The 27,978-nt window shown below is 44.1% G+C and overlaps 1 protein-coding gene across 1 annotated transcript; it reads right to left on the bottom strand.

Moving 5' to 3' along the window:
- Nucleotides 1-12,689: 12,689 nt before the first annotated feature.
- LOC127301075 (ATP synthase subunit epsilon, mitochondrial) lies at nucleotides 12,690-15,208 on the bottom strand. Its single transcript, XM_051331289.2, has 2 exons — nucleotides 14,916-15,208; nucleotides 12,690-12,901 (listed from the first exon to the last, which is right to left on the bottom strand). The coding sequence occupies exons 1-2, from the start codon at nucleotides 15,100-15,102 to the stop codon at nucleotides 12,879-12,881; spliced, it is 210 nt and encodes a 69-aa protein (XP_051187249.1). The 5' UTR covers nucleotides 15,103-15,208; the 3' UTR covers nucleotides 12,690-12,878.
- Between the last annotated feature and the right edge of the window lie 12,770 nt (nucleotides 15,209-27,978).

Raw genomic sequence — 27,978 nt, 5'->3', positions numbered from 1 at the left:
AGAACACCTCTACACCCTCGCCTAGCTCGACCAGCCACCGGAAGCGCCGCGCCATGGTCGACCACCACCCTGCCCCGCAGCACCCATGCGCTGCTATAAAAGGAGACCTCCCCTGGATGATCCAAGCACACCACCGCGCTCCCCACCTCTCACAGCTTCTCAACCACCTTACCACTCACCTGATTCACGCCGGAGCAAGGCCAATCGAGAGCTCGCCGCCGCGGAAGCTCTGCAGCAATCGCCGGCGAACCAGTCCACCTCAGGCGACGCCACCTGTACCTGGAGTTTCGCCGTCGTCCACATCTACCCCGAGCACACTGCCATCCCTCGCTGGAGCTCTGGTTAGCCCTCCGACCCCCTACCGCCGCCGCCAGAGCGTCGGGTTCTCGTCGGAGACGACGATGAACTCGAGCCGTTGATCTTTGATCTAATCCTACGTCTCTGGTTCACCCATACCGTTTTGGGTTTAAACACTCGCTGACGGGTGGCCCCCGCTGTCAGGCAGCCCACGCGGCACTGGACCGTGGCTGGGCTGGCTTGGGCCGTGTAATTTGAATCTGGCCCGTTTAGCTTTCCCTCCCGGCCTTTTAATTCAAATTCGTTTTAAACAATTACAAATGAATTTCAATACTGCCTCCACTTTGAAAATCAATAGATTCAAATTGGCTAAACCAAATTCAATGAACTTTATATGGTTGGAAAGCTAGTGAAATTATCTATCAAATGCCACTGGTCCCATGACCAGATTCTTTGTAGAATTAATTTGATAAAAATAACAAGGCAGGGACTTTTCCCTATTCAAATAATTATTAAAAATCAACCAAAATAGATATTAAGTTAATTCCAACTCTAATAGCTCACTTTTGACTTACACTAATTGTTTATGCAATAAAATGGTGTGGTCACTTTGCATGGTCATGCCCTAGTTTAATTAATGGGTAATATTGCTAGTTTAACTAGTTGATATTGTCCAAAACTATTAAAGTAAATTATGTGGAGTCTTATACTTCATTTAAACTTGTCTCACATGAATTCATGGGATGTTTGGACCCCTGGTCCAAACTCTCTTATATGAATTACTTGAGATTTAAATCATATGTAGTGTTATTAAACGATATGAGGTGATCTACCTCATTTAAATCATCTTCTCAAATGATGATGATGAACATTTGACTTAGGTCAATATAAGTTCATCCATGATGGTTTGAGAAATTAAATCTTAAGAAGATTTCAATGAGAGGAAATTATTTCTCAAGAACCCTATGGAAACTATCATTTACATATGAAATACAAAGATGTGATTTCTTTTCAAACAACACCACCCATGCACCTAAGTAGATTATTTTGTGTGCATAGAATAGTTTGTGTGTTTATATGTGATGTATGGAATAGCCATTGAATTAGTGAGTAATTATACTCGTATTCAAATTTAGACGGTAGCACCGGAGAGTACGCCGAAGAAGAAGGTTGCTACCAAGAGGAAGAGGAGGAACAGTTTGAGAACTACCAAGGCAAGCTAATATTCTTGCAAAGTGCAAAGCCCCTTGGGGCAAGGCACCATGATTCTTATCTTTTCTTACATGAACCTATCCCAAGTTTTTACATTACAAGTTTTACTTGTTTTCTAAATGAGTTACTTTTATAGTTAACTTTGGTCAAAGTACAAGTTGGATACTAGAGTAGTGAGTTAGTCTCTTCCAAGCAAAGCAAGATAGCACCCCTCATGATTTAGAGCTAGTGCTAATGAAATAAAACTTGACTACTCTAGATGGGAACAATGTGAATTTGAAATGGTTTTGAAACCTTGGAATGAAGATGCATTCCATTGAATGATTTTTGAAGGTGAATGTGAACAAGAGAAGATGGTGATTTTTGATAAACAATGATGTTGGTTTGAATGCGATACCTTTCCAATTATTAAGTACCCCCACAATACCTGATTATGGGTAGGGCTTAACTGGAAGTTTATGCATCTTAGTATGGGTTCCCTCTGAACACACGTCATAGGGGTTACGCTTGAGGCTGCCTCCGTTGTCGAGAAATGATGTGAAATTGAGGTGAATTGTACGGCCAAGCCCTGTGCAGTTTCCAGGTTGACAGTTGGTCTTCACTGGGAGGCCAAGCTCATGGGGAGAGGTGCTCATACTAGGATTTGTAAGTGAAAGGTTATGGTTGATGATCCGCGTACTGTGTTACGATGATTTGGGGTAATCTCGACGGATGAAATCAAATGTTGTGGCACAAGTGTGCAACCTCTGCAGAGTGTAAACCTATTCGAATAGCCGCGTCCACGGTTACGGACGGTTGGAAAGGCCATACAGTTTCCGATGTCATATCTTTGAAAATGATGTTGCAAGAGTGATGGTGAAATGACTTGTGGTGAATTGAATTGAAATCACCACTTGAATGGTGGGAATGACACTAATGTTCCCACTTGAGTTAGTTAGCACTTGAACAAGCTTTTCTCAAACTTTGTGAACTAAAACTAGCTTTATGCAAATAAACTAGAGCTTAGCAAACCATACTAGAATGTCTAGCACTTACATTAGTATTAGTTTGCGAGTACTTAAAGTACTCACGGCTTTGTCCCTGGCTATTCAAATGGCCAGAGTATGAAGATGAACAAGGAGACGACCAGCAGGACGCCTACGACAACTAAGCGCCTTCCGACGTCAAGCGTTGGCCTGTGGACTAGAGAGTCCTTGTATCTTACGCTTCCGCTATGTTGAACTATGAACTTGTGTTTGTTCGTTGATCAATAGATCAACTATTCGTGTAATATGGATCATGTGATTCCAAATTTGTAAGACTTATGGTTTGTAATGAATGATGACTGTGATACTTAACTATTATGCCTCGCAACAACAATATTCCTGGGATTGCGATGTATGACATAATAGGCATTCGGACTTAAAAATCCGGGTGTTGACACTTCTTCATCAACTTATCAGGTCACTTCTATTGAAACTATATTTTTATTCGGTCACATCATATGTGCTTTACTTGGAGCGTCTGTATGATTCTGTTTTTGTTTTTGTTTGAATAAAGATGAATCCTAGCAATCCATGTTTGGGAGAGAGACACGCTCCGCTTTTTCATATGAACACTTGTTCTTCGTTTTACTTTTAATGTTCAATGATAAAAGTTGGAAGCTACAATACTTATTGTTATTTGGTTGGAAACAGAAAATGCCTCATAATGTCTTGGATAATTTGACACTTGGCAATTGTTTTGAGCTCTCAAGTAGATCATGATTAAGTTTTTTCATGTAGTTTAAACCTATTAGTGGAGAACTACCGTAGAGCTTGTTAAAATTGGTTTGCATGATTGGTCTCTCTTAAGGTCTAGATATTTTCTGGTAAAAGTGTTTGAGCAACAAGGAAGACAGTGTAGAGTATTATAATGCTTGCAATATGTTCTTATGTAAGTTTTGCTGTACCGGTTCATACTTGTGTTTGCTTCAAACAACCTTGCTAGCCTAAGCCTTGTATCGAGAGGGAATACTTCTCATGCATCCAAAATCCTTGAGCCAACCACTATGCCATTTGTGTCCACCATACCTACCTACTACATGGTATTTCTCCGCCATTCCAAAGTAAATTGCTTGAGTGCTACCTTTAAACAATTCAAAATGCTTCTCAATTTGTGTCAATGTTTTATAGCTCATGAGGAAGTATGTGGTGTTTTATCTTTCAATCTTGTTGGGAAACTTTCACCAATTGACTAGTGGCTTCATCCGCTTATCCAATAATTTTGCAAAAAGAGCTGGCAATGGGATTCCCAGTCCCAAATTAATTAACCTAAATAGACACTCCTCCATTGTATGTGATTGTTGGACGGCACCCGAGGATTCGGTTAGCCATGGCTTGAGAAAGCAAAGGTGGGGAGGAGTGTCATTATAATAAAACTAAAAGAAAAAGGCACTCCTTCATGGTATGAGATTGTTGGCAGGCACCCGAGGATTCGGTTAGCCATGGTTTGTGAAAGAAAGGTTGGAAGGAGTGCCACCCAAAAATAAAAATAATTCATGGGAGCCGCTCTTTGAAGGTTTGTATGGCGAGGGGGTTAGAGTGCCCACTACCATTCGTTGACAACAACAAGCACCTCTCAAAATTTTACCTTTTATGCTCTCTTTATGTTTTCAAAACCAAAGCTCTAGCACAAACATAGCAATCAATGCTTCCCTCTGCGAAGGGCCTTTCTTTTACTGTATGTTGAGTCAGTTTACCTACTTCCTTCCATCTTAGAAGCAAACACTTGTGTCAACTGTGCATTGATTCTTACATACTTGCTTATTTGCATTCATCATATTACTTTATGTTGACAATTATCCATGAGATATGCATGTTGAAAGTTGAAAGCAACTGCTGAAACTTGAATCTTCCTTTGTGTTGCTTCGATGCCTTTACTTTGAATCTATTGCTTTATGAGTTAACTCTTGTGCAAGACTTTTGATGCTTGTCTTGAAAGTACTATTCATGAAAAGTTTTGCTATATGTTATCTATTTGTTAGCAACTATAGATCATTGCCTTGAGTCACTTCATTCATTTCATATACTTTGTAATAGTATGATCAAGGTTATGTAAGTAGCATGTCACTACAGAAATTATTCTTTTTATCGTTTACCTACTCGAGGACGAGTAGGAACTAAGCTTGGGGATGCTGATACGTCTCCAACGTATCCATAATTTCTGATGTTCCATGCTTGTTTTATGACAATACTTACATGTTTTGCTTGCACTTTATGATGATTTCATGCGTTTTCCGGAACTAACCTATTAACAAGATGCCACAGTGCCAGTTCCTGTTTTCTGCTGTTTTTGGTTCCAGAAAGGCTGTTCGGGCAATATTCTCGGAATTGGACGAAATCAACGCCAAACATCTTATTTTTCCCGGAACCTTCCAGAAAGTCAGAGGGGGACCAGAGGGGTGCCCTGGGGGCCCCACACGTGTGGCCGGCGCGGCCCAGGAAGGGGGCACGGCCCTAGTGTGAGGAGGCCCCGTGGCCCCTCCGACTCCGACTCTTCGCCTATTTAAGCCCTAGAGACCTAAAAACTCGACACCAATTGACGAAACTCCAGAAAGACTCCAGGGGCGCCGCCGCCATCGCGAAACTCCAATTCGGGGGACAAAAGTCTCTGTTCCGGCACCCTGCCGGGACGGGGAAGTGCCCCCGGAAGCCATCTCCATCGACGCCACCGCCTCCATCATGCTCCGTGAGTAGTTCCCCCATGGACTACGGGTTCTAGCAGTAGCTAGTTGGTATTCTCTCCTCCATGTACTTCAATACAATGATCCCATGAGCTGCCTTACATGATTGAGATGCATCTGATGTAATCGGTGTTGTGTTTGTTGGGATCCGATGGATGATACCTTATGATTAGTTTATCTATAAAGTTTGTGAAGTTATTGTTGCTGCAATCTTGTTATGCTTAATGCTTGTCACTAGGGCCCAAGTGGCATGATCTTAGATTTAAGCTCTATAATTATTGCTTAGATTGTATCTACAAGTTGTATGCACATGTCGCTGCCCGGAACCAAAGGCCCCGAAGTGACAGAAATCGGGACAACCGGAGGGGATGGCGGTGATGTGAGGATCACATGTTTTCACGGAGTGTTAATTCTTTGCTCCGGTACTCTATTAAAAGGAGTACCTTAATATCCAGTAGATTCCCTTGAGGCCCGGCTACCACCGGCTGGTAGGACAAAAGATGTTGTACAAGTTTCTCATTGCGAGCACGTATGACTATATATGGAAAACATGCCTACATGATTAATGAATTGATGTTCTATCTTAATGCTTTGAATCCTATCAATTGCCCGACTGTAATTTGTTCACCCAACACTTGTCACTTATTGGAGAGTTACCACTAGTGTAGATCGTTGGGAACCCCGGTCCATCTCTCATCATCATATACTTGTTCTATATGTCATTGGAAGTAGTATCAACTATTTTCCGGTGCCATTGCTCTTGTGTTACTGTTACCGCTGTTGTGTTACTATTACTACTGCTCTCATATTACTGCTGCTTTCACATCACCCCTGTTACTAGTGCTTTTCCAGGTGCATCTGAATTGACAACTCAGTTGTTAAGGCTTATAAGTATTCTTTACCTCCCCTTGTGTCGAATCAATAAATTTGGGTTTTACTTCCCTCGAAGACTGCTGCGATCCCCTATACTTGTGGGTTATCAGCGTGCCATGAAGGAGGCAATGACTTCTCGCTTTGTGACTACAAATTACTTACGGAATATATTAGATAAATTGACTCTTTTGAGACAAGGTGTGAAGACTGTGGATGAATATTACATGGAGATGGAGATGCTTATGCAGCGTGGGCGTGTCCGTGAGTCTCTCGAGATGACAATTCAACGTTTTCTCAACGGCTTGAAGTATGATATCAAAGGCATTGTTCGTCACTACAGTTACACCAATATGAATCAATTGTTGCATCATGCAAGAGAAGCTGAATCACAGTTGGCTGAAGAAGCAAAGGTGAAAGGTCGTACTACGGGAGCTGGGCGTTTCACACCCCGCGCGCCCCCATCTACGGCGCCTCCGCCTTCAATGCGCTCAGCCCCTTACTCTACTCCGCCTAGCAAGCCGGTCTCCAATGTGTCTAATACAAAGAAGTCCGAATCTGCTGCCAGTACGAGTGATTCTAGTGTGTCTACCGCGCGCAACCGTGATATGGCTTGTCATACATGTGGTGGCAAAGGTCACTTCAAGAGAGATTGTCCTAATCGCAAATTCATGATTATCAATGGGGACAATGAGTATGAGATTGGAGATGATGTTGATCCTAATGCTCCAGAAGATGATGACTATGTCACTGATGGTGAAGATGCATATCCGTCTGATGCTCGCACCATTGTTGTGTCGCAGCGTGCTCTTAATGTGTTGCCTAGTGCATCTACTCAGCGCTGCAATTTGTTCCAAACAAAGGCTTTAGTTGGTTCTGACAAGGCTTGCAAGGTCATTATTGATGGCGGGAGTTGCCGCAATTTAGCAAGCAAGGAGTTGTGCACCAAGCTGAAGTTGAAGTATCTACCGCACCCGCATCCATACTATATTCAGTGGTTGAGCGACAATGGTGAGATGAAGGTAAACCACATGGTGCGTGTTGAATTTGCTATTGGACCGTATAAGGATTGCATTGATTTTGATGTGGTTTCTATGACGGTGTGTCACCTACTATTGGGTCGGCCTTGGCTTTATGACCGTTCTGTGCAACACAATGGCCGTGCCAATACATATCACCTGGAGTTCAAGGGCAAGAAAATCAACTTACAGCCTATGACACCACAGCAAATTATCAATGAATCTCGTCAGAAAGTTGAAGTAAACTTGGAGGATGCTTCTTTAGATAGGCGAGAGAATTGTAATGTTGTGAGTGATATAACGAAAAGTGAGAGAGTGAATTCCTTAGTTTCATTAGCCACCAAAGAATACATGAGAGAATTTAGTGAGGATCCTACAGCCATGCCTCTTGTGCTCTTGTACAGGGGTACGGTTTTGGTTTCTAACGACATGACCCCTCTTCCTCTTGGTGTTTCTAATGTTTTGCAGGAATGGCGACGTGTTTCTGGATGAGGTACCCGCAGGACTTTCACCATTGCGAGGTATTGAGCATCAAATCGACTTGATTCCAGGAGCTTCGCTACCCAATCGGGCACCATATAGAATGAACCCCGAAGAAACGAAGGAAATACAGAAGCAAGTACAAGCGCTACTCGACAAAGGTTATATCCGCATAAGCCTTAGTCCTTGTGTTGTTCCTGTTATTTTAGTTCCTAAGAAAGATGGTACATGGCGTATGTGCGTAGATTGTAGAGCTATAAACAATATCACTATTCGATATCGTCACCCTATTCCCCGTTTAGAGGATATGCTAGATGAATTGAGTGGTGCTGCTGTGTTCTCTAAAATAGATTAGGATGAAAGAAGGGGATGAATGGAAAACAGCCTTTAAAAAAAATTAGTTTATATGACTGGTTAGTAATGCCTTTTGGTTTGACTAATGCACCTAGCACTTTCATGGGACTGTTGAACCATGTTTTGCGTGAATTTATTGGCAAATTTGTGGTTGTGTACTTTGATGACATATTAATCTACAACCGCAATGAATCTGATCATACTATATATATTCGACATGTTTTGCAAGTGTTGCGTGATAATAAACTCTATGGTAATCTTGAGAAGTGCACATTTTGCAAAGATAAGGTCATATTTCTGGGTTATGTTGTCTCTCAGCATGGAGTAGAAGTAGATGTGTCTAAAATTGAAGCTATTCAAAATTGGCCTACTCCCATGAATGTGACTCAAGTTAGAAGTTTTCATGGTCTAGCTGGGTTTTATAGAAGATTTGTGCCCAACTTTAGTACTATTGCTGCACCTTTGAATGACTTAACTAAAAGGGTGTCATATTTGAGTGGGGCGCAGCCAAGATCATGCTTTTGATGAACTTAAGAGATTGTTAACTTCTGCACCGTTGCTTGCACTTCCTGATTTCAATAAGCAATTTGAGATTGAATGTGATGCTAGTGGTATTGGAATTGGTGGTGTGTTGATGCAAGAGGGTCGCCCAATTGCATATTTTTCTAAGAAACTGTCTGGTGCTAAGTTGAACTATCCTATATATGATAAAGAATTGTATGCTTTAATTAGAGTTCTTGAGGTTTGGCAACATTACTTGTGGCCAAAAGAATTTATCATACATTCTGATCATGAAGCTTTAAAATATCTGAAAGCTCAGTCTACTTTGCATAAGCGTCTTGCCAAGTGGGTTGAGTGCATTGAGTCTTTTCCATACATTATTAAGCATAAGAAGGGAAAAGATAATATTGTTGCTGATGCGCTATCTAGGAAGAATATGCTATTAACTCAACTTGATATTAAAATTCCTGGATTAGAAGTACTATGTGATTTGTATGCTACTGATCATGATTTTGCTAAACCATATCGCTTATGTGCTCTTGGTAAAGTATGGGAAAAATATCACATACATGATGGGTTCTTGTTTAGAGCTAACAAACTATGTGTTCCAGAATCGTCTATGCGTTTGCTCTTATTGCAGGAATCACATGCTGGAGGTTTGATGGGTCACTTTGGGCGTGAGAAGACGCTACTCATGTTAGCTGACCACTTTTATTGGCCAAAGATGAGGCGGGATGTGGACAGGTATGTGAAGAGATGCATTACTTGCAACAAGTCCAAGTCCAAGCTGAAGCCTCACGATTTGTATACTCCTTTACCGGCACCTACTACACCATGGGAGGATATAAGTATGGATTTTGTGTTGGGTTTGCCGCGTACTAAGAGAGGCCATGATTCTATATTTGTGGTAGTGGACAGATTTTCTAAAATGTCACACTTTATTGCCTGCCACAAGAGCGACGATGCATCGCATATTGCTAACCTGTTTTTCAGGGAGGTTGTACGTCTACATGGAGTCCCGAAGACTATTGTTTCTGATTGTGACGTGAAGTTTATGAGCTACTTCTGGAAGACGATGTGGAGAAAGCTGGGGACGAAGCTACTGTTCAGTACTACTTGTCATCCCCAAACTGATGGTCAAACTGAAGTGGTGAATAGAACATTGTCACAACTGTTGAGATCCATGATCAAGAAGAACCTGAAAGAGTGGGAAGAGTGTTTGCCGCATGTGGAATTTGCTTACAACAGGGCAGTACATTCTACCACGGAGCTATGTCCTTTTGAGGTGGTGTATGGTTTCAAACCCATTACTCCACTTGACTTGTTGCCTTTGCCCGTACATGAGAGAGTTAATATGGAGGCATCCAAGAGGACAGATTTTGTGCGAAAGATCCATGTGAAGACTAAAGAGTTGATAGAGAAGAAAGGCAAGAGCAATGCTGCAAGGATAAAAAAGAAGCGTAAGGAGATGTTGTTCAAGCCTGGTGATATGGTCTGGGTACATTTTCGCAAGGATAGGTTCCCGAAGCTGCGGAAGTCTAAGTTGAAGCCTCGTGGTGCTGGTCCTTACAAAGTGCTTGCTAAGATCAATGATAATGCATACTCGATAGATCTTCCAATTGATGAGTTTGGTGTCAGCAATTCCTTCAATGTTGCTGATTTGACACCATATGACGGAGAAGACCTTGGAGCGTCGGGGTCGATGCCTTTTGAAGGGGGGAGATGATGAGGACATCCCTACCACACTACCACCTCCGTCATTACCAAATGAAGATGAACCTGCTGTGAAGCTCAAGTCCAATGAAGTCAGAATTTGGACCTATTACAAGAGCTCGTGCGAAGCTACTTAAACAACAGGTGAACTTGTTCCTAAACGATACTTTGATTGATCAGAACTTTATACTACCTAAGTCCTATTACTTATGTATCATCGGGTATGAAGAGGAGACAAGCATCGCACGAGGAGGAGAGGAGCAGCTGGACGTGAAGATGGACGTGGAGCTGGACAAGGAGATGGACATGAAGATATCTCATGGACGCGCGAGGGAGGAGCGGGAGGCATGCGCGAGAGGAGAAGAAGAAGTCCAGGCCGGCCTAGCACCCGGTCAGACCGGCCGCCACGCCGGCGCGCCCGGTCCCTAGCCCGGTCCAACCGGGCGGCACGCCGGATTCGGCCCGGCGCCAACCGGGTTTTCTGCTGACTGCAACCGGGTGGGGTACTGAGCCACACGTCCCGCCACCCGGTCGCCATCCGGTCCCTGGCCCGGTCCAGACTGACCGCCGGTCCTGTGTCCGGCTGATCGCCCCAGACCGGCCGTGTCCGAGTCTGTCTCGACCAGATCTATTCTGGGTCGGTTATTTTTGTATCTTTTCGACCAGAGGTCGTCCCGGACGCCTATATAAGTGCCCTGGACGCCCCTAGCTGCTTTAGACCATGTTTAAGATAAACCCTAGTTCTTAGTTGTTTGCTCTGCAAAACTATTGAATTCCCTACACCATATTGCTTGATATTGTGTAGATCTTGTTAAAGTCTTGTGTGATCTGCTGCTCCATTGGGAATTAGACAGTTGCAACTTACCGCTTCGTGGTCGGCGGCTACGTGCGCAAGTGTGTGGAGTTGCGAATATCTTCCAGGGTTGAGAGCTGTTGCATTGGCGACAGGGACCAATCGAGAGATCTCGTTGCGTCATACAAGTTATCATCCACTTCATCAAGTTACCTCCGCTGCAATCACCCCGTGATCATCATCACCACCGTTGCTTACTGAGAAGATCGGGCAACCCTTTATCAATCTTAGGGAGACCCTAACCCATCTTCAAGCCCACCACGGGATGTCGTCCAGCCATCGTTGTAGGCCTAGCCAAATGCGCATCTAATTAGCCACACAAATTTTGACCCTTTGGGGGCTTGTATGGTGTTTCGTCGGCAACCAAACATGACCCTAACATCCTACCAGTGTCCTAGTCACGTCCTCGGTTCACACACTTACACTTCTTTTGTGTCTTCTCCACCTTTGGTGATATCGCCATCTTTCACCATCTCCATGAGACCCTAACTCATCTTCAAGCCCGCCACGGGATGTCATGCGGTGGGCAGTTCTGCATTATCACCCTGCCCCAACCATGATCGCCGTCATCCAGCCAACCTTGTAGGCCCAGCCAAATGCGCATCTAATCAGCCACACAAATTTTGGCCCTTTGGGGGCTTGTATGGTGTTTCGTCGGCAACCAAACATGACCCTAACATCCTACCAGTGTCCTAGTCACCTCCTCGGTTCACACACTTACACATCCGTTGTGTCTTCTCCACCTTCGGTGATATCGCCATCTTCCACCGTCTGCATGAGACCCTAACTCATCTTCAAGCCCGCCACGGGATGTCATGCGGTGGGCAGTTCTGCATTATCACCATGCCCCAACCATGATCGCTGTCATCCAGCCAACCTTGTAGGCCCAGCCAAATGTGCATCTAATCAGCCACACAAATTTTGGCCCTTTAGGGGCTTGTTTGGTGTTTCGTCGGCAACCAAACATGACCCTAACATCCTACTAGTGTTGTGTCTTCTCCACCTTCGGTGATATCGCCATCTTCCACCGTATCCATGAGACCCTAACTCATCTTAGGGAGACCCTAACCATCTTCAAGCCTGCCACGGGATGTCATGCATTGGGCAGTGCTGCATTATCACCCTGCCCCAACCATGATCGCTGTCGTCCAGCCATCCTTGTAGCCCCAGAGGCATTGTTACTCCAGCTCCAATGCTACTACCCCAAATTAGCCTCGGCTGCATGGTCATCCGCTTTTGCAACTAGGGGGTTTATTTTGTCATTTCTAGTTCTAATTCTAAGGACAAATTTCGAACTAGCATTCACAAAATGATTTAGTGGGATTCTGGCGCTATCCAACTTGCATTTATAGTAGCAACTGTCCCACCACATTGAAAAAAAATCCAGAATTTTCCATTTGTGTGAAGAACAGCAAACTCGTCATACCATGTGCCAAACAAAGTCAACACATCACACTACATCAGTGTGGCTGTGCTCGATAAAACCTTGAAGAACATCAATGCATTACCAATGGTAGCTGCACGATGTCTATTCTTTGTTTGATCAGCTGGGCATGACACACAACATCAAAGATGGTTAATTAAAAGTAAATTATGAATGCTGCTTGAAACTGAAGCACCATAAGATATACCGACACAGCTCATTTGAGTACCAAGAAAAGTTCACATGGCTAACAAGTACAGGACAAATAAGTAACGCAATAATAATAACATTGTGTCAGAATAGATCCATTATCACAGAAGGAATTTATTCTTCAGCATTGACCGTAAAGTCCAGCCAGATAACAGCAAGTTCCAGGTACAAAGGCTTGCAAGTAAGGCAAAGAACATTTCAAAACATCTTCAGGAAGGACTACGTCACAATGGCACCAGATCTTCATTCATCATCTGTGCGGAGAGCTGAACATGAAGAACCTAGTTAGTTTCAAGAGAACAAAACAGAATCTTCCAGATGAAAAGGCCAACAAAAATATTTAAAACAAGAGAAGAACCTCATTTAATTCTTGGTTTATAAGCAAATAATTAGTACTCCCTCTGTCCCACAAAAGATGTCTCAACTTTGTCTAAATTTGGATGTATCTAGACACTAAATAGTGCCTGAACACATCCAAATTTAGATAAATCTGAGACATCTTCTGCGGGATAGAGGGAGTATAAAACATGAACCATGAAGAAAGTACTGACTACATGTATAAGAAAACTTGTCACCAAATTATCACAGAAATCAAATATATAAGCATAAATAATTAATCCAATACTTCGTGCAAATCAACAGAGGCAGAGAAATTATAATAGTAACCTGGGAACTCAAAATATCCAACTAGGTCCTACTTTTGCAGTTCATGTAGTTCAAACTTGCAATTGCAGTATAGATTATCCTTATATGAAACTAAAACTCCATCCTATGCTAGAGATCCTTAAAAACTTAATTGCACCTCGCCATCTGTTCAATTCAGTGAGTACAATGCAATCATGCAGTTCAGCAAACCCTTTTGTGTTCACGGTCCGAATCATAAAAATAAAGCATGGCAAATCTGGAAAATTTGCAGAACTGCAAGTATGAATACATTGATGCTGAAACAAACTGATGCTAATTGTTATCACACTAGCCCTCTCTGGTGAATATGTACATGTCCTTTCCTTAATGGGTGTGAGGGGTTTCATTTCTTCGTGCGCCTGTAGTTGAGTGGTCATGGCCACACAATAGACAGAGGTACAGGTACCACAGATTCAGCTCGTAATATATTCTATAAAGTACAGGTGGTAATTCTCACCGTCAGGTTTACAAAAAACACTAAAAATTAAGTTTCTCCTGATTTTGATGGAATAAAAATCCACCTTTCTCATAAAGCTACAATCATAAGCATCACATTTCCACTAAATCTACTCAGCCTTTGCAAGATCAATAGTCAGTGTAGGATCATAAATTATTCATTTCTTCATGGTTATTCATCTCTATAAAGCTGAGAAGTAATACTACACTACTACTCCCTCCAGTATTAAAAGAGACCGGAGGGAGTAGAACATAATCTTGCAATTATAGCAGCTCATCGTTGTATGATGAGTTTATATTTCTGATACATCTTGAGAGAGCCGATTCCCTGGTTCTTAACTCATGGTACATATTTTATTCGAAGAGTTCTCTTACGAATTTTGGAGGATTGGAATCCTTAAGTAATTTTCGGATGTCAAGTCTTTTTATTCGTAGCAATTTTACATCCAATCAAACCTCTTGAAAAGGATTTGTTTGTCCTGTGATGCAATCAAACAAACCAATACCCAGTACGATTCAAATGGGCATTACGTTGCAATTTTATGTTGTTCCTATTCCGGCGTTGTTAGAATAAGAATCCTATGAATCAAAGAGGTCCTAAACCTGTATTATATTGACAGCCAACTTTAGAAGTGGTATGAGGCAACAAGGGTTCCTCATTTAATATATATTCAGGCAATCTCATGTCTAACATTTCGAGCTTAGAACTACTGAACTGGCTCCCCGAAAACCCAGAATGTGATTCCTAATACTAAAAACATCTTTTGCACAGGACATATACAAAAATATCTACACCACATTTGGATGAAACAAACAAATCAACGATGCCCTCAAAGACGTGATGTCCCCAATTACCACACCACCTCGTCGATGTGCAGGAGGAGCACATGACTACGGGTAAGCGAACCTAACATCATCGCTGATCGCTTGTAATCTCTCCATTAGATCAATCAAGACATGCAAATCGCTAGTGGTCTATCCAATCCTTTAGATCAACTTAGACATGATCCACATCCAAAAGTACAAGACGAGTCCACGAACCCTAGGATCCATCCGGTCAAACACGAACCAGACGTATTCTAGAAAACAGACTAAAATCGGATCGAGGACGCAAGAGAATGGACGGGATCGGGATCTTACTGGGCTTCTCCTGCTTTTCGTCGGACCACTTGGAGAGGGAGAAGTGGACCTTCTCGCGGGAGGCGACCTCGGACTTGTAGGGCTCCTTGAGGCAGCTCCGCACCAGGGCGGCGCAGACGTTGGAGTAGCCGATATAGGTCATCCCCGCTGCACGCCAGAAGGGCACCGCCGCCGTAGTCGCCGACATCGTCGCCTCGGCTTCCTTTCCTCTGCTCGAGCCGCCGCCGCCGATGGGGATGGAGATGGGGAAATGTGTGAGGATGCAGGTGAGAGAGCGTCTGGAACCTGGGCTCAAGAGGTTGCTTCTTCTAATAGTGAGGTAATGGGCCGGGCTTGTTTGGACTAGTTCTTATGTCAGCCAATTCCTTCTCTTGTTCTAAAAAAAAAAAGCGAATTCAAATTAATCTGTCAAAAAGAAAAAAAGCGAATTCCTTCTATTTCATTTTTCGAATTTCACATTAGCCTTGGGTACTAGGACTAGATCTGACTTAAGCGTGTTGAGCAAGGTTTAAAATAGCGCGCTATTTCTTTGCTAATTGCACGCAATAGCATATTTCAACAGTTCACGCTAAAATTTTAGTAAAATTTGCTCGCTATGACCCTATTCTCGAAATAGCATACTATATCACGCTAAAACATCATAACCCAAGCTCGCTATCTTTTACAGCCTATTGGCATAAGGTTTTGTGTTTTCCTCGTTAAGAAAAGAAGAAATTTATATTTGTTTTTTTGTGGTGATGAATGTCAATCTGTTGATTCTTCTTCTGAATCGTAAGATAATATCGGTAAAACTGGTAATTCTTAATAAATAATTTATACTATATTGTTAGACTTTGAAAAATTGGAGAACTATTTTTGTATGTGATTATGTATGTACGAGTCTATCACTTTTGGACAGAAATCCTTTATTTTAAAACTTTATATAGTATTTTTTTCAAAACGCTATTTAAAATATAGCACTCTATTAGCACGATATAACGTGCATAGCAGGATGCCACCACTATTTATTTTAGCACGCTATTTAAAACTTTGATGTTGAGGGGTGCTTTTTGCAAATTTTGACGGAACGTGCTTTAACTTATATCATGTACCTACACTGTATCCAACGATTATGATCTGCAAGGTGAGCTGGAGTACTCCATGTATGGTTCTCTGACATTTCCTATTTGACGCTTCACGAGAACAATAGCGTCATGAATTGTAGGTTGATTCCTTTAGCAATCGATAGGTGGGCCAACCTGTTAGGTGACGGTCGGGAGGAAGAAGAAGTCCATGTGCGGTGCAAATGGGCCCTCCCATGTCATAAGATCTTATGGTTTGAGGTGTGGGGGGTCCATCGACGCCGAAGACAGAGGACATAGAAGGGTTAGAGGGAGGCATGGGACTATGGTGGACCGTAGTTGAGGAGGGCGGGGTGGCGAGGCACCGCGGGTGGCAACAACACACTGCCTAGTTGGTTATAGATATGGGGGACTGATACATCCAAAACGTATCTACTTTCCCGAACATTTTTGCTATTGTTTTGCCTCTAATTTGTGTATTTTGGATACAACTAACACGGACTAACGCTGTTTTCAGCAGAATTGCCCTGGTGTCTTATTTTTGTGCAGAAAATCAACTTTCAGGAAAATCCCCGGAAATAATTGCAATGGGCCTATTTTCACAGAAGACCTACGGAGCCAGAAGACAAGACGGAGGGGGGCCACGAGGTGCGCACACCACATGGCGGCGTGGTGGGTCCCTGGGCCGCGCCGCCATATGGGGACGCCGCCTCGGCCAGCCCCCGACACTCCCCTCTGGACTACTTAAAGCCCTTGACCTAAAAACGCACGGGGGTTCGACCAATTTGCCAGAAGACATCCAGAACTCTGCCGCCATCGAAAACTCTATTTCGGGATCAGAAACTCCGTTCTGGCACCCTGCCGGGACGGGGAATTGGAGGAGATCATCGCCATCATCGCCACCGACGCCTCTCCATCAACCATCCATGCTTCCCCCATCCATGTGTGAGTAAATCTCTGTTGTAGGCTGAAGGGGATGGTAGGGATTGGATGAGATTGTTCATGTAATAGCAATAAGATTGTTAGGGCATGGTGCCTAGTATCCGTTGTTGGTACTTTTATTATATTGTTGCAACTTGTTATGCTTAATGCTTGTCACTAGGGCCCGAGTGTCGTGATTTCAGATCTGAACATGTTATTGATTCATGATGATATTCATTGTTTTATGATCTTACCTGCAAGTTGTATACACGTATTGCTGTCCGGAACCCGAGGCCCCAAAGTGACAGAAATTGGGACAATCGGAGGGGAAGGCTGTGATGTGAGGATCACATGTGTTCAAGGAATGTTAATGCTTTGCTCCGGTACTATATTAAAAGGAGTACCTTAATTACCAGTAGTTTCCCTAGAGGCCCGGCTGCCACCGGCTGGTAGGACAAAAGATGTTGTGCAAGTTTCTCATTGCGAGCACGTACGACTATATATGGAACACATGCCTATGATTATTTAGTACTTGGATACTGCTTTATTATTATCTGCAAATGCCTTGTATTGATTATTACATGAGTTATCTTATCCATGCAGCGCCCGTTCATCCATCCCTATACCTACAGTATTTTAATCCTGCTGTTTACTATAATCACTACTGCTGTCTTTATTACACTGCTGCTTATATTTCACTACTGCTACTGCTATAAAACTATTGCTACTGATAAACTATTGCGAGCAAGTCTGTTTCCAGGTGCAGCTGAATTGACAACTCCGCTGTTAAGGCTTACAAATATTTTTTGGCTCCCCTTGTGTCAAATCAATAAATTGGGTTTTACTTCCCTCGAAGACTGTTGTGATCCCCTATACTTGTGGGTCATCAAGACTATTTTCTGGCGCCGTTGCCGGTGACAAGGATTAACTTGTCAATGCCTACGGGTTGTAGACTAGGGTTTTAGTCGGAAGTAGAGGGCAAGTAGATCTCGAAGGTTTCAGCCGATAAGTGCTCGACGATGTGAAAACTAGGGTTTGTGAGACAATGAATCGATGCTTTCTTTGTCCCTCGACTCCCCCTTATATAGGAGGCGGAGCCGAGGGTTTCGTGATACACAAGTTACAGAGTTCGGGAAGGTTTCAAACTCATCCCGCAAGATTACAAGTATTGTATCCTAATACAACTCTAGCTTTCCTTAATAGTAATTTGGGCTTCCGATTCTTCTTATCCTTCGGGTCATGGGCCTTCAGTAAACCCTACTGGAGATATGCCCAAGACGCAATAATAAAAGTGGTTATTATATATCTTTGTGTTTATGATAAATGTTTATATACCATGCTATAATTGTATTAACCGAAACATTGATACATGTGTGTTATGTAAACAACAATGAGTCCCTAGTATGCCTCTTAACTAGCTTGCTGATTAATAGATGATTAGTTTCATAATCATGAACATTGGATGTTATTAATAACAAGGTTATATCATTGTATGAATGATGTAATGGACACACCCAATTAAGCGTAGCATAAGATCACGTCATTAAGTTATTTGCTATAAGCTTTCGATACATAGTTACCTAGTCCTTATGACCATGAGATCATGTAAATCACTTTTACCGGAAAGGTACTTTGATTACATCAAACGCCACTGCGTAAACGGGTGGTTATAAAGGTGGGATTAAGTATCCGGAAAGTATGAGTTGAGGCATATGGATCAACAGTGGGATTTGTCCATCCCGATGACGGATAGATATACTCTGGGCCCTCTCGGTGGAATGTCGTCTAATGTCTTGCAAGCATATGAATAAGTTCATAAGAGAACACATACCACGATACGAGTAAAGAGTACTTGTCAGGAGACGAGGTTGAACCAGGTATAGAGTGATACCGATGATCAAACCTCGGACAAGTAAAATATCGCATGACAAAGGGAATTGGTATCATATGTGAATGGTTCATTCGATCACTAAGTCATCGTTGAATATGTGGGAGCCATTATGGATCTCCAGATCCCGCTATTGGTTATTGGTCGGAGAGAGTTCTCACCCATGTCCACATAGTTCGTGAACCGTAGGGTGACACACTTAAGGTTTGATGTTGTAATAGTAGAACTTGAATATGGAATGGAGTTCGAAGTATTGTTCGAAGTCTCGGATGGGATCCCGGACATAACGAGGAGTTCCGGAATGGTCCGGAGAATAAGATTCATATATAGGAAGTCATTTTATAAGTTTGAAAATGATCTGGTGATTTTATGGAAGGTTCTAGAAGGTTCTAGAAAAGTCCGGAAGAAATCACTAAGGAAGGAGGAGTCCCGGAGGGACTCCACCTCCCATGGCCGGCCAACCCTAGAGGGGTGGAGTCCAAGGTGGACTCCACCAAGGGGGCTGGCCACCCCCCCCCCCCCCTCATGGAAGGGTGGGAGTCCCACTTGAGGTGGGAGTCCCACCTTGGGTAGGTTTCCCTACACATGGAAGGTTTTGGGTTGGGGTCTTATTCGAAGACTTGTAGTCCAACACTTGGGGGTTCCACCTATATAATGAGGGGCATAGGGGAGGGGGTCGGCCACCACAACAACACCACCTTGGCCGCACCCAAGGAGGCCGGCCACCCCCTCTCCCAAACCCTAGCCGCCCCCTCTCCTCCACCTCTCCCGCAATGCTTAGCGAAGCTCCGCCGGAGTTCTCCATCGCCACCGCCACCACGCCGTCGTGCTGCCGGATTCAAGGAGGAGCTACTACTTCCGCTGCCCGCTGGAACGGGGAGAAGGACGTCGTCTTCATCAACACCGAACGTGTGACCGAGTACGGAGGTGCTGCCCGATTATGGCACCGTGATCAAGATCTTCTACGCGCTTTTGCAAGCGGCAAGTGATCGTCTACCGCAGCAACAAGAGCCTACTCTTGTAGGGTTTGGAAATCTTCAAGGGTGAGTCTCGATCATCCCCTCGTTGCTCCCGTCTTCTAGATTGCATCTTGGCTTGGATTGCGTTCTCGCGGTAGGAAATTTTTTGTTTTCTATGCAACGAATCCCTACAGTGGTATCAGAGCCGTGTCTATGCATAGATGGTTGCACGAGTAGAACACAATGGTTTTGTGGGCGTTGATGCTTATGTTGTCTTTAGTTTGAGTACTTTGCATCTTTGTGGCATAGTGGGATGAAGCGGCTTGGACTAACTTTACATGACCGCGTTCATGAGACTTGTTCCTCGTTCGACATGCAACTTGTATTGCATAAGAGGCTTTGCGGGTGTCTGTCTCTCCTACTATAGTGAAGATTCAATTTACTCTTCTATTGACAACACTAGTATCACCGTTGTGGTTCATGTTCGTAGGTAGATTAGATCTCACTCGAAAACCCTAAACCACGTAAAATATGCAAACCAAATTAGAGACGTCTAACTTGTTTTTGCAGGGTTTGGTGATGTGATATGGCCATAATGTGATGATGAATATGTATGAGATAATCATTATTGTATTGTGGCAACCGGCAGGAGCCTTATGGTTGTCTTTAAATTTCATGTTGAGTAGTATTTCAAAGTAGTTGTAATAGTTGCTACATGAGGTGAACAACCATGAAGACGGCGCCATGGACCTTGACGCTACGCCGACGATGATGGAGATCATGTCCGTGCTTTGGAGATGAAGATCAAAGGCGCAAAGACAAAAGGGCCATATCATATCACATATGAACTGCATGTGATGTTAATACTTTTTATGCATCTTATTTTGCTTAGATCGCGACGGTAGCATTATAAGATGATCCCTCTCACTAAAATATCAAGATAATAAAGTGTTCATCCTTAGTAGCACCGTTGCCAAGACTTGTCGTTTCGAAGCATCTCGTGATGATCGGGTGTGATAGAATCAACAAGTGCATACAACGGGTGCAAGCCAGTTTTGCATATGCGGATACTAAGGTGGCCTTGACGAGCCTAGCATGTACATACATGGTCTCGGAACACGTGATAGCGAAAGGTAGAGCATGAATCATATGATTGATATGATGAACACTTTGAGTGTTCGCCATTGAAATTACATCTTGTCTCGTGATGATCGGACTTAGATGTGATGGATTTGGTTCATGTGATCACTAAGACAATTCGAGGGATATTGTTTTGAGTGGGAGTTCACCTAGATTTTTAATTTTGTTGAATTAAAATTTGAACTCAATTTGTCATAAACTTAGTCTAAACTATTGCAAATATATGTTGTAGATATGGCGTCCCCAATCAATTTTAACCAGTTCCTAGAGAAAGAAAAGCTTAAGAGCAACGGTAGCAACTTCACCGACTGGTTCCGTCATGTGAGGATTTTCCTCGCTGGTGGAAACCTGCAATATGTGCTTGATGCACCGCTAGGTGACCCTCCCGTAAACTGAAACCGATGAAGTAAAGAATGTTTACGAGACTCGGAAAACTCGGTACTCTCAAGTTCAGTGTGCCATCCTGTGCAGTCTGGAAGCCGATCTTCAAAAACGTTTTGAGCACCACGATCCTCATGAGTTGGTCAAAGAGTTGAAAACTATCTTTGAGACTCATGCGGCCGTGGAATGCTATGAAGCATCGAAACACTTCTTCAGCTGCATGATGGAAGAAGGCAGCTCCGTTAGTGAGCACATGCTCATTATGACTGGGCATGCGAAGAAACTCAGTGACTTGGGAATAGTGATTCCTAACAGACTGGGGATTAATCGTGTCCTTCAATCACTGCCACCTAGTTACAAGAACTTTGTGATGAACTACAATATGCAGAACATGAACAAAGAGTTACCTGAACTCTTCGCCATGTTAAAGTCTGCTGAGATTGAGATCAAGAAAGAGCACCAAGTGTTGATGGTCAACAAGACCACCAGTTTCAAGAAACAGGGCAAGTCTAAGGGAAAATTCAAGAAGGGTGGCAAGAAAGCTACCACGCCTCTTGTGAAACCTAAGAATGGCCCTAAGCCCGATGTTGAGTGCTATTACTGCAAGGAGAAGGGACACTGGAAGCGTAATTGCTCCAAGTATCTGGCTGATCTGAAGAGCGGCCTTGTCAAGAAGAAGAAAGAAGGTATATCTGATATACATGTTATAGATGTTTATCTCACTGGTTCTCGTACTAGTACCTGGGTATTTGATACTGGTTCGGTTGCTCATATTTGTAACTCGAAACAGGAACTAAAGAATAAACGAAGACTACTGAAGGATGAAGTGACGATGCGCGTTGGAAACGGATCCAAAGTCGATGTGATCGTTGTCGGCACACTTCCTCTACATCTACCTTCGGGATTAGTTTTAAGCCTCAATAATTGTTATTTTGTACCCGCGTTGAGCATGAACATTATATCTGGATCTTGTTTAATGCAAGACGGTTATTCATTCAAGTCTGAGAATAATGGTTGTTCTATTTTTATGAATAATATCTTTTATGGTCGAGCACCTGAAAAGAATGGCTTATTTCTGTTAGATCTCGATAGTAGTAATACACATATACATAACATTGATGCTAAGCGAATTAAATTGAATGATAATTCTACTTATATGTGGCACTGTCGTCTTGGTCATATTGGAGTGAAACGCATGAAGAAACTCCATACCGATGGGTTACTTGAATCACTTGACTTTGAGTCACTTGATAGATGCGAAGCATGTATGATGGGAAAAATGACTAAGACTCCATTCTCTGGTATTATGGAGCGAGCTACAGACTTATTGGAAATCATACATACCGATGTGTGTGGACCAATGAGTGTAGCATCGCGCGGTGGTTATCGTTATGTTCTAACCTTCACAGATGATCTGAGTAGATATGGGTATATCTATTTCATGAAACATAAATCCGAAACTTTCGAGAAATTTAAGGAACTCCAAAGTGAAGTAGAAAATCAATGCAACAAGAAGATTAAATTTCTACGATCTGATCGCGGAGGTGAATATCTGAGTTATGAGTTTAGCATGCATTTAAAGAAATGCGGAATACTTTCACAATTGACACCGCCGGGAACACCTCAACGAAACGGTGTATCCGAACGTCGTAATCGAACTCTCTTAGATATGGTTCGTTCTATGATGTCTCTTACTGATTTGCCGTTATCATTTTGGAGTTATGCATTAGAGACAGCCGCATTCAGTTTAAATAGAGCACCATCAAAATCCATTGAAGCGACACCGTATGAATTACGGTTTAATAAGAAACCTAAGCTGTCGTTCCTTAAAGTTTGGGGTTGCGAAGCTGAAAGTATAGAGATGGTAAACCTAGAGGGGGGGTGAATAGGTTTCTACAAATTTTAATTCTTTCTTTGCAATATTAGGCTTTGCGGAATATAAAGATGAGCCTAATGCAAACTAGGTGAAGCAACCTATATGAAGATACAACTATCTCGAGCACGAAGGCTCTCTCAGGCAGTTTAAATCACAAGTAAGGAGTTCGGTTAGAGATAACCGATAGCACGCGGAGACGAGGATGTATTCCCGTGTTCCCTTGCTTTGCAACAAGGTACATCACGTTTGGAGGGGTCGAGGTCCCACGAAGGATTCCCCACGCCACGAAGGCTCACCCTATTCTCCGGAGCCTATCCCACGAAGGAATAGCTCACTCACTTGTGGTAGACTTTGAGGTAGCCTCCAAACCTTCACAATCTTGCCCGGAGCAAATCCACGTACTCCGGATGCTTCCGGACTCCTCTTGCCCACCTAGGGTTTCCAAGGAACCCTAGGAAGCAAGCTTCTCGATGAATACAAGGGGGAATGAGATTTGGCTTGGTAGAACAGTAGATCGGGTCCTCCTCTAGTGATTCCCCGGAGGGATTTGAGTTTGGGTGGAGGAGGAGGGAGATCGGAGGCTTTTGGTGTTTCTAACAATGGAGTAAGAGAGAGAGAGCTCAAGAACAGCTTGTAGTATGTTGCCTAACCCTTCCAAGGTAGAAGAAGGGGTATTTATAGTGTTCTTCAAAATCTGGCCGTTGCCACTTGCCACCTCAGCCTTTTTCCTCGACAAACCCGGTCGACCGGGCCACAGACCGGACAGCCCGGTCCAGAGGCCGGTCAGACCGGATCAGTGACCGGAGCTTCTTTGCGTCGTCCTGGCGCTTCTCCGGTTGGTGGCCGGTTGTCGCTCGGTTGCCGCCCGGTCGACCGGACGGAGCGCCGGACCCGCCGGTCGAGAGCCCGGTTGACCGGGCGCAAACCGGATCTGCTGGCTCCTCCTTTGGAGCCCGGTTGCCGCCCGGTTGACCGGCCAGCACGCCGGATCGGCCGGTTCTTGGCCCGGTTGGACCGGGCAGGTGACCGGATTTCTCCTGTAACCCCTTTTTGATTGTTGTTGAAATGGGGGGTCTCCTTTAGCCTTCTTGTTCCTTTGATACACCATTTACGCCTCATTGCCTAATACCTGAGATTATCCTTATAAACATATTAGGCCAAATACTTTAGCACGGTGTCATCGTAACCAAAATAATGGATAAGGGTGAAATACCCTTACAATCTCCCCCTTTTTGGTATACGATGACAAACCGAGCTAGAGTCACAAATAGATATTATGATAAGCACTAAACCTTGATTCCATATAAGATATTACGAAAGCTCCCACATAATGTGTGCACTTGGAGAATTTGCGTTTGAATGCAAAGTGCACCATTTGTGAAACATGAGAAGCTCCCCCAATATCTTTAGGAAACAAGCATGGTATGGAGATGTGCATATCAAGATATATAAGCATAGCACACATAATCATCCTAACATAGAGTAGCACACATAATAGTCGTCCATACACATCCATACACGAATTATTGGAAATAGCAAATGGTTCTTGAAAAACTCAAAGTAAACAAGCACAAGCCATATAAAATCCAAATAAAGCAACTCCCATGGCTTGTGGCAATCAAAGAACCCCGTGGTCCTAGACTCTACTCTCTTCTCCCCCTTTGGCATCGGAACACCAAAAAGGCGAAGAAAAGAGGAGAAATGCTATCGCACCCATCAGTAGTGACCAAACCCAAGCGAGGAGGAGCTCTCGCGTGCATCATCATCACCCGCATCATCATCACCCGCATTATCATCTCCCGCATTATCATCAGCATCATCAGCAGTAGGAGTGGGAGCACGAGCAGTCCTAGTAGGAAGAGCACCATGAGCGTACACGGAGAAGTCGAAGTTCTGGAGCATCTCATCGGTAAGAAGAGGCATCTCCCACTGAGGTGCTACCATAGGCTCCATCTCAAGTCCAGGAGGAGGAACAGGGTGGTTCCTTGAGGCCATGAATTCATTCTGGCGCCTCCGTGTCTCCTGAGTTATAGAAAGGGTCTGATGTGCAACATCATTGCTGTTCTTGCACATTTGGAACATGCATGTGAAGAATCGAGCGGCCCCATGCTGGGAGCGCCGAGAGTGACTGGAGCTAGCATCATGATCATGGTGTGCCTTGGAACGGCGCTCAGTGTTGGGCATCATGGAGGGAACGTCTGGACGAGTGGCCTCCTGAATGGGGAACCTGAATGGGTCCATGATGACTTTTCACCAATAACATTCCGAGGAGCGGGAACAATGTAGTTGATGAGCCGCTGAACATACTGGGCGTAGTTGGGAGTCATGCGGTCCATAATTGCTCTCTTCAGTTCACTGTAGATAAGATCACAGCCATCAATCTTCCTTACCCTGTCAGGATGACAATAGTACATCAAGTTGAGATGATAGTTCCGGACTTCACTGTGGTCGCCAGACTTGCTGATGAGGTTCTCACGGAACAGCTTAGCAAGTACCAGATAGGAGTAGTACATCCCAGAGATAGTGGGAGGTCGAGGCGAAGGGTTCGCAGGATAGCAGAAAGAGATGTCACCCCTAGTAAGCCTGGACCGTGAATGAATCTTGTACCCTGGATCACTGTCATCACCACAACCCATGGCTGCACGGAACTGAGAGTAGGAGCATGAGTACTTCGTCTTGCCGGTCATCCAGGTGAGAGTGCGGTCCTCATCATCATGGAAGAAGACGATGTAGTGAAACTGACGGACAAGGAGGGGACAAAAGGTAGGATCATCTTGGGTATCATCAGGCTTGAGGCACACAAGGTCATACAATCCCAGATTCTTCAAGGTTTGAACCACAAAACGGTACTTTGTGGCTTCATACAAGACAAGCTCGTCAGGGTTGATGGCCTTGGGTGATACAATATTACCATGCTTCATATACTCATGAGAATCATAGAAACCCTCCCAGAGGGCTGCTTGTGTGTTGGTCCAGAAGGCCTTGTCCGCACGAGTGTAAGTTGGCTTCTCAAAGCGATACGGATTCACTGTCCTCCATTCCTGCCACTCAAGACGGTTTGCAGCCCCAACATTGATGGTTGGCACTACCTCATCATCCTCTTGGGCAACATGCTTATCCTTGTGCTTGGTAGCAACAGACTTGGTTCTACCCCGAGCTGAGCTGCCAATGTCAGTACCTTGATGAGCTTGAGGGGGTGCACTACTACTAGAACGGCGGGGAGGATCAGCCGTCCTTCCTCGCTTGGCAACACCGCCACGTGGTGGCTCACCACTCCAACTATCTGTGAATGAGAAAATAGAGCAAGGATAGCAGTGGGGTAAGTGTACATGTCATCAGTAAGAGAGAAACCAAAAGAGCATAGCATATATCCAAGTGTAGTGATGAAATTGTGCGAAAACTGGGCAACCCGGCGCAGAGGCCGGTCAGACTGGGCAGCAGACCGGACAGGACGGTTTGCGCCCGGTTGACCGGGCCACGCACCGGGCCGGCCGGTTGAGCGGCGGTCGCCGACCGGGTGACCTGGTTCTGTCGAGTTGTGATGTTGTGCCCAGATTTTCTACCACAAAACCATGCAAAAGCTCATAAACTTGAATATAGACTATAGCAATATAGTGGAGAAGTGCATTGTGGTGTGAGACACTCTAAAGGCATGAGGACTTTACAAACCCTAACCCTAACCCTAAGTTTTCTCAACTTTCCTCAACATGTGGCAATGGGAGAGGGAAAGCAAGAAGGAGAGGGAATAGAAGGGAGATTTACCCGATGACATTGTCCTTGTTTGCCCAAGTGAGCAAGAAGAACACGTGAAGAGGGCTTGAGGGCCAAATCCCCAAGATCTCCCAAACGAGCTTGAGAAGGACCAAATCCTTCGGTGAAGAAGCTTGAGAGACCTCGATCTATGGTTGGGTGAAGTGTGGGGAGGAACTAGCGGTGGGAAGGGCCTAGGCGGTGGTGGAGATGGTTGGGGTGCCGGCCATGGAGGTTGGAGATTGGGGAACAATGGGGAAGATGACCCCAAGGGGTATCCCTTCCCCAATATATAGTAGGCGCGCGATCGGTCAGAGTCCTGGCCGACTCGGGCCGGGTGACCCGGCCTGCCTGCACCCGGTTGCCGCCCGGTCAACCGGACCATCCGGTCAGGGACCCGGTCCAACCGGGCCAGGAACCGGCCAGCCCAGAATTGTCTAATTTTGCCTCGTTTTTGCCCCTATGCTTTGTGTAAATGTGTGTGAGTGCTCAAATGATGACATGTACATATAGATAGATAGATGATGATGAGATGAGCATAGACAAGGGGTTGGAAACACAAAGTTCTCTAGGCATACCCATTGGAGAGAGAATCCAAACAAGATGTGAATAGCAACAATGGGCATGATTCGAAGTGTATATCAAGAATCATAAGTCATTTTGGAAATGATGCTCGCAATAAGATCATTGGGCCTTATATAGTCAAATCAATTTGTAATGAAGGCTCAATGAGGGGCGGGGGATTACTCCCCCTATGTGAAAGCACAAATGTCATGTGACCGCGAAGAGACATGCTTGGGTCCATATAATGACATTGGGTCTATTTATGTTGCACACATAGGTATGCATCATACCAAGACATGGTAAGATGACTATCCCCATATGTGCTATGCCTCTAAGCTAGATAGCAAGATAAATGCAAGAATATAGTGCAAGAAGTTAATCAATCCAAGTTTTTAGGATCAAGAATACCAAGTTCTCCTCTCAAGTTAACAAAGTGGGCTTCATCCAAAGGCTTAGTGAAAATATCCGCCAATTGGTAGGTTGTTCCCACATGAGTGAGATCAATATCCTTATTGGCAACATG

This window comes from Lolium perenne, chromosome 7 (genome assembly GCF_019359855.2).
Source record: "Lolium perenne isolate Kyuss_39 chromosome 7, Kyuss_2.0, whole genome shotgun sequence".
In the NCBI taxonomy this organism is placed as follows: domain Eukaryota; kingdom Viridiplantae; phylum Streptophyta; class Magnoliopsida; order Poales; family Poaceae; genus Lolium; species Lolium perenne.
The sequence above is the reverse complement of the archived record's forward strand: the minus strand, read 5'-3'. Positions and strand labels throughout refer to the sequence as shown.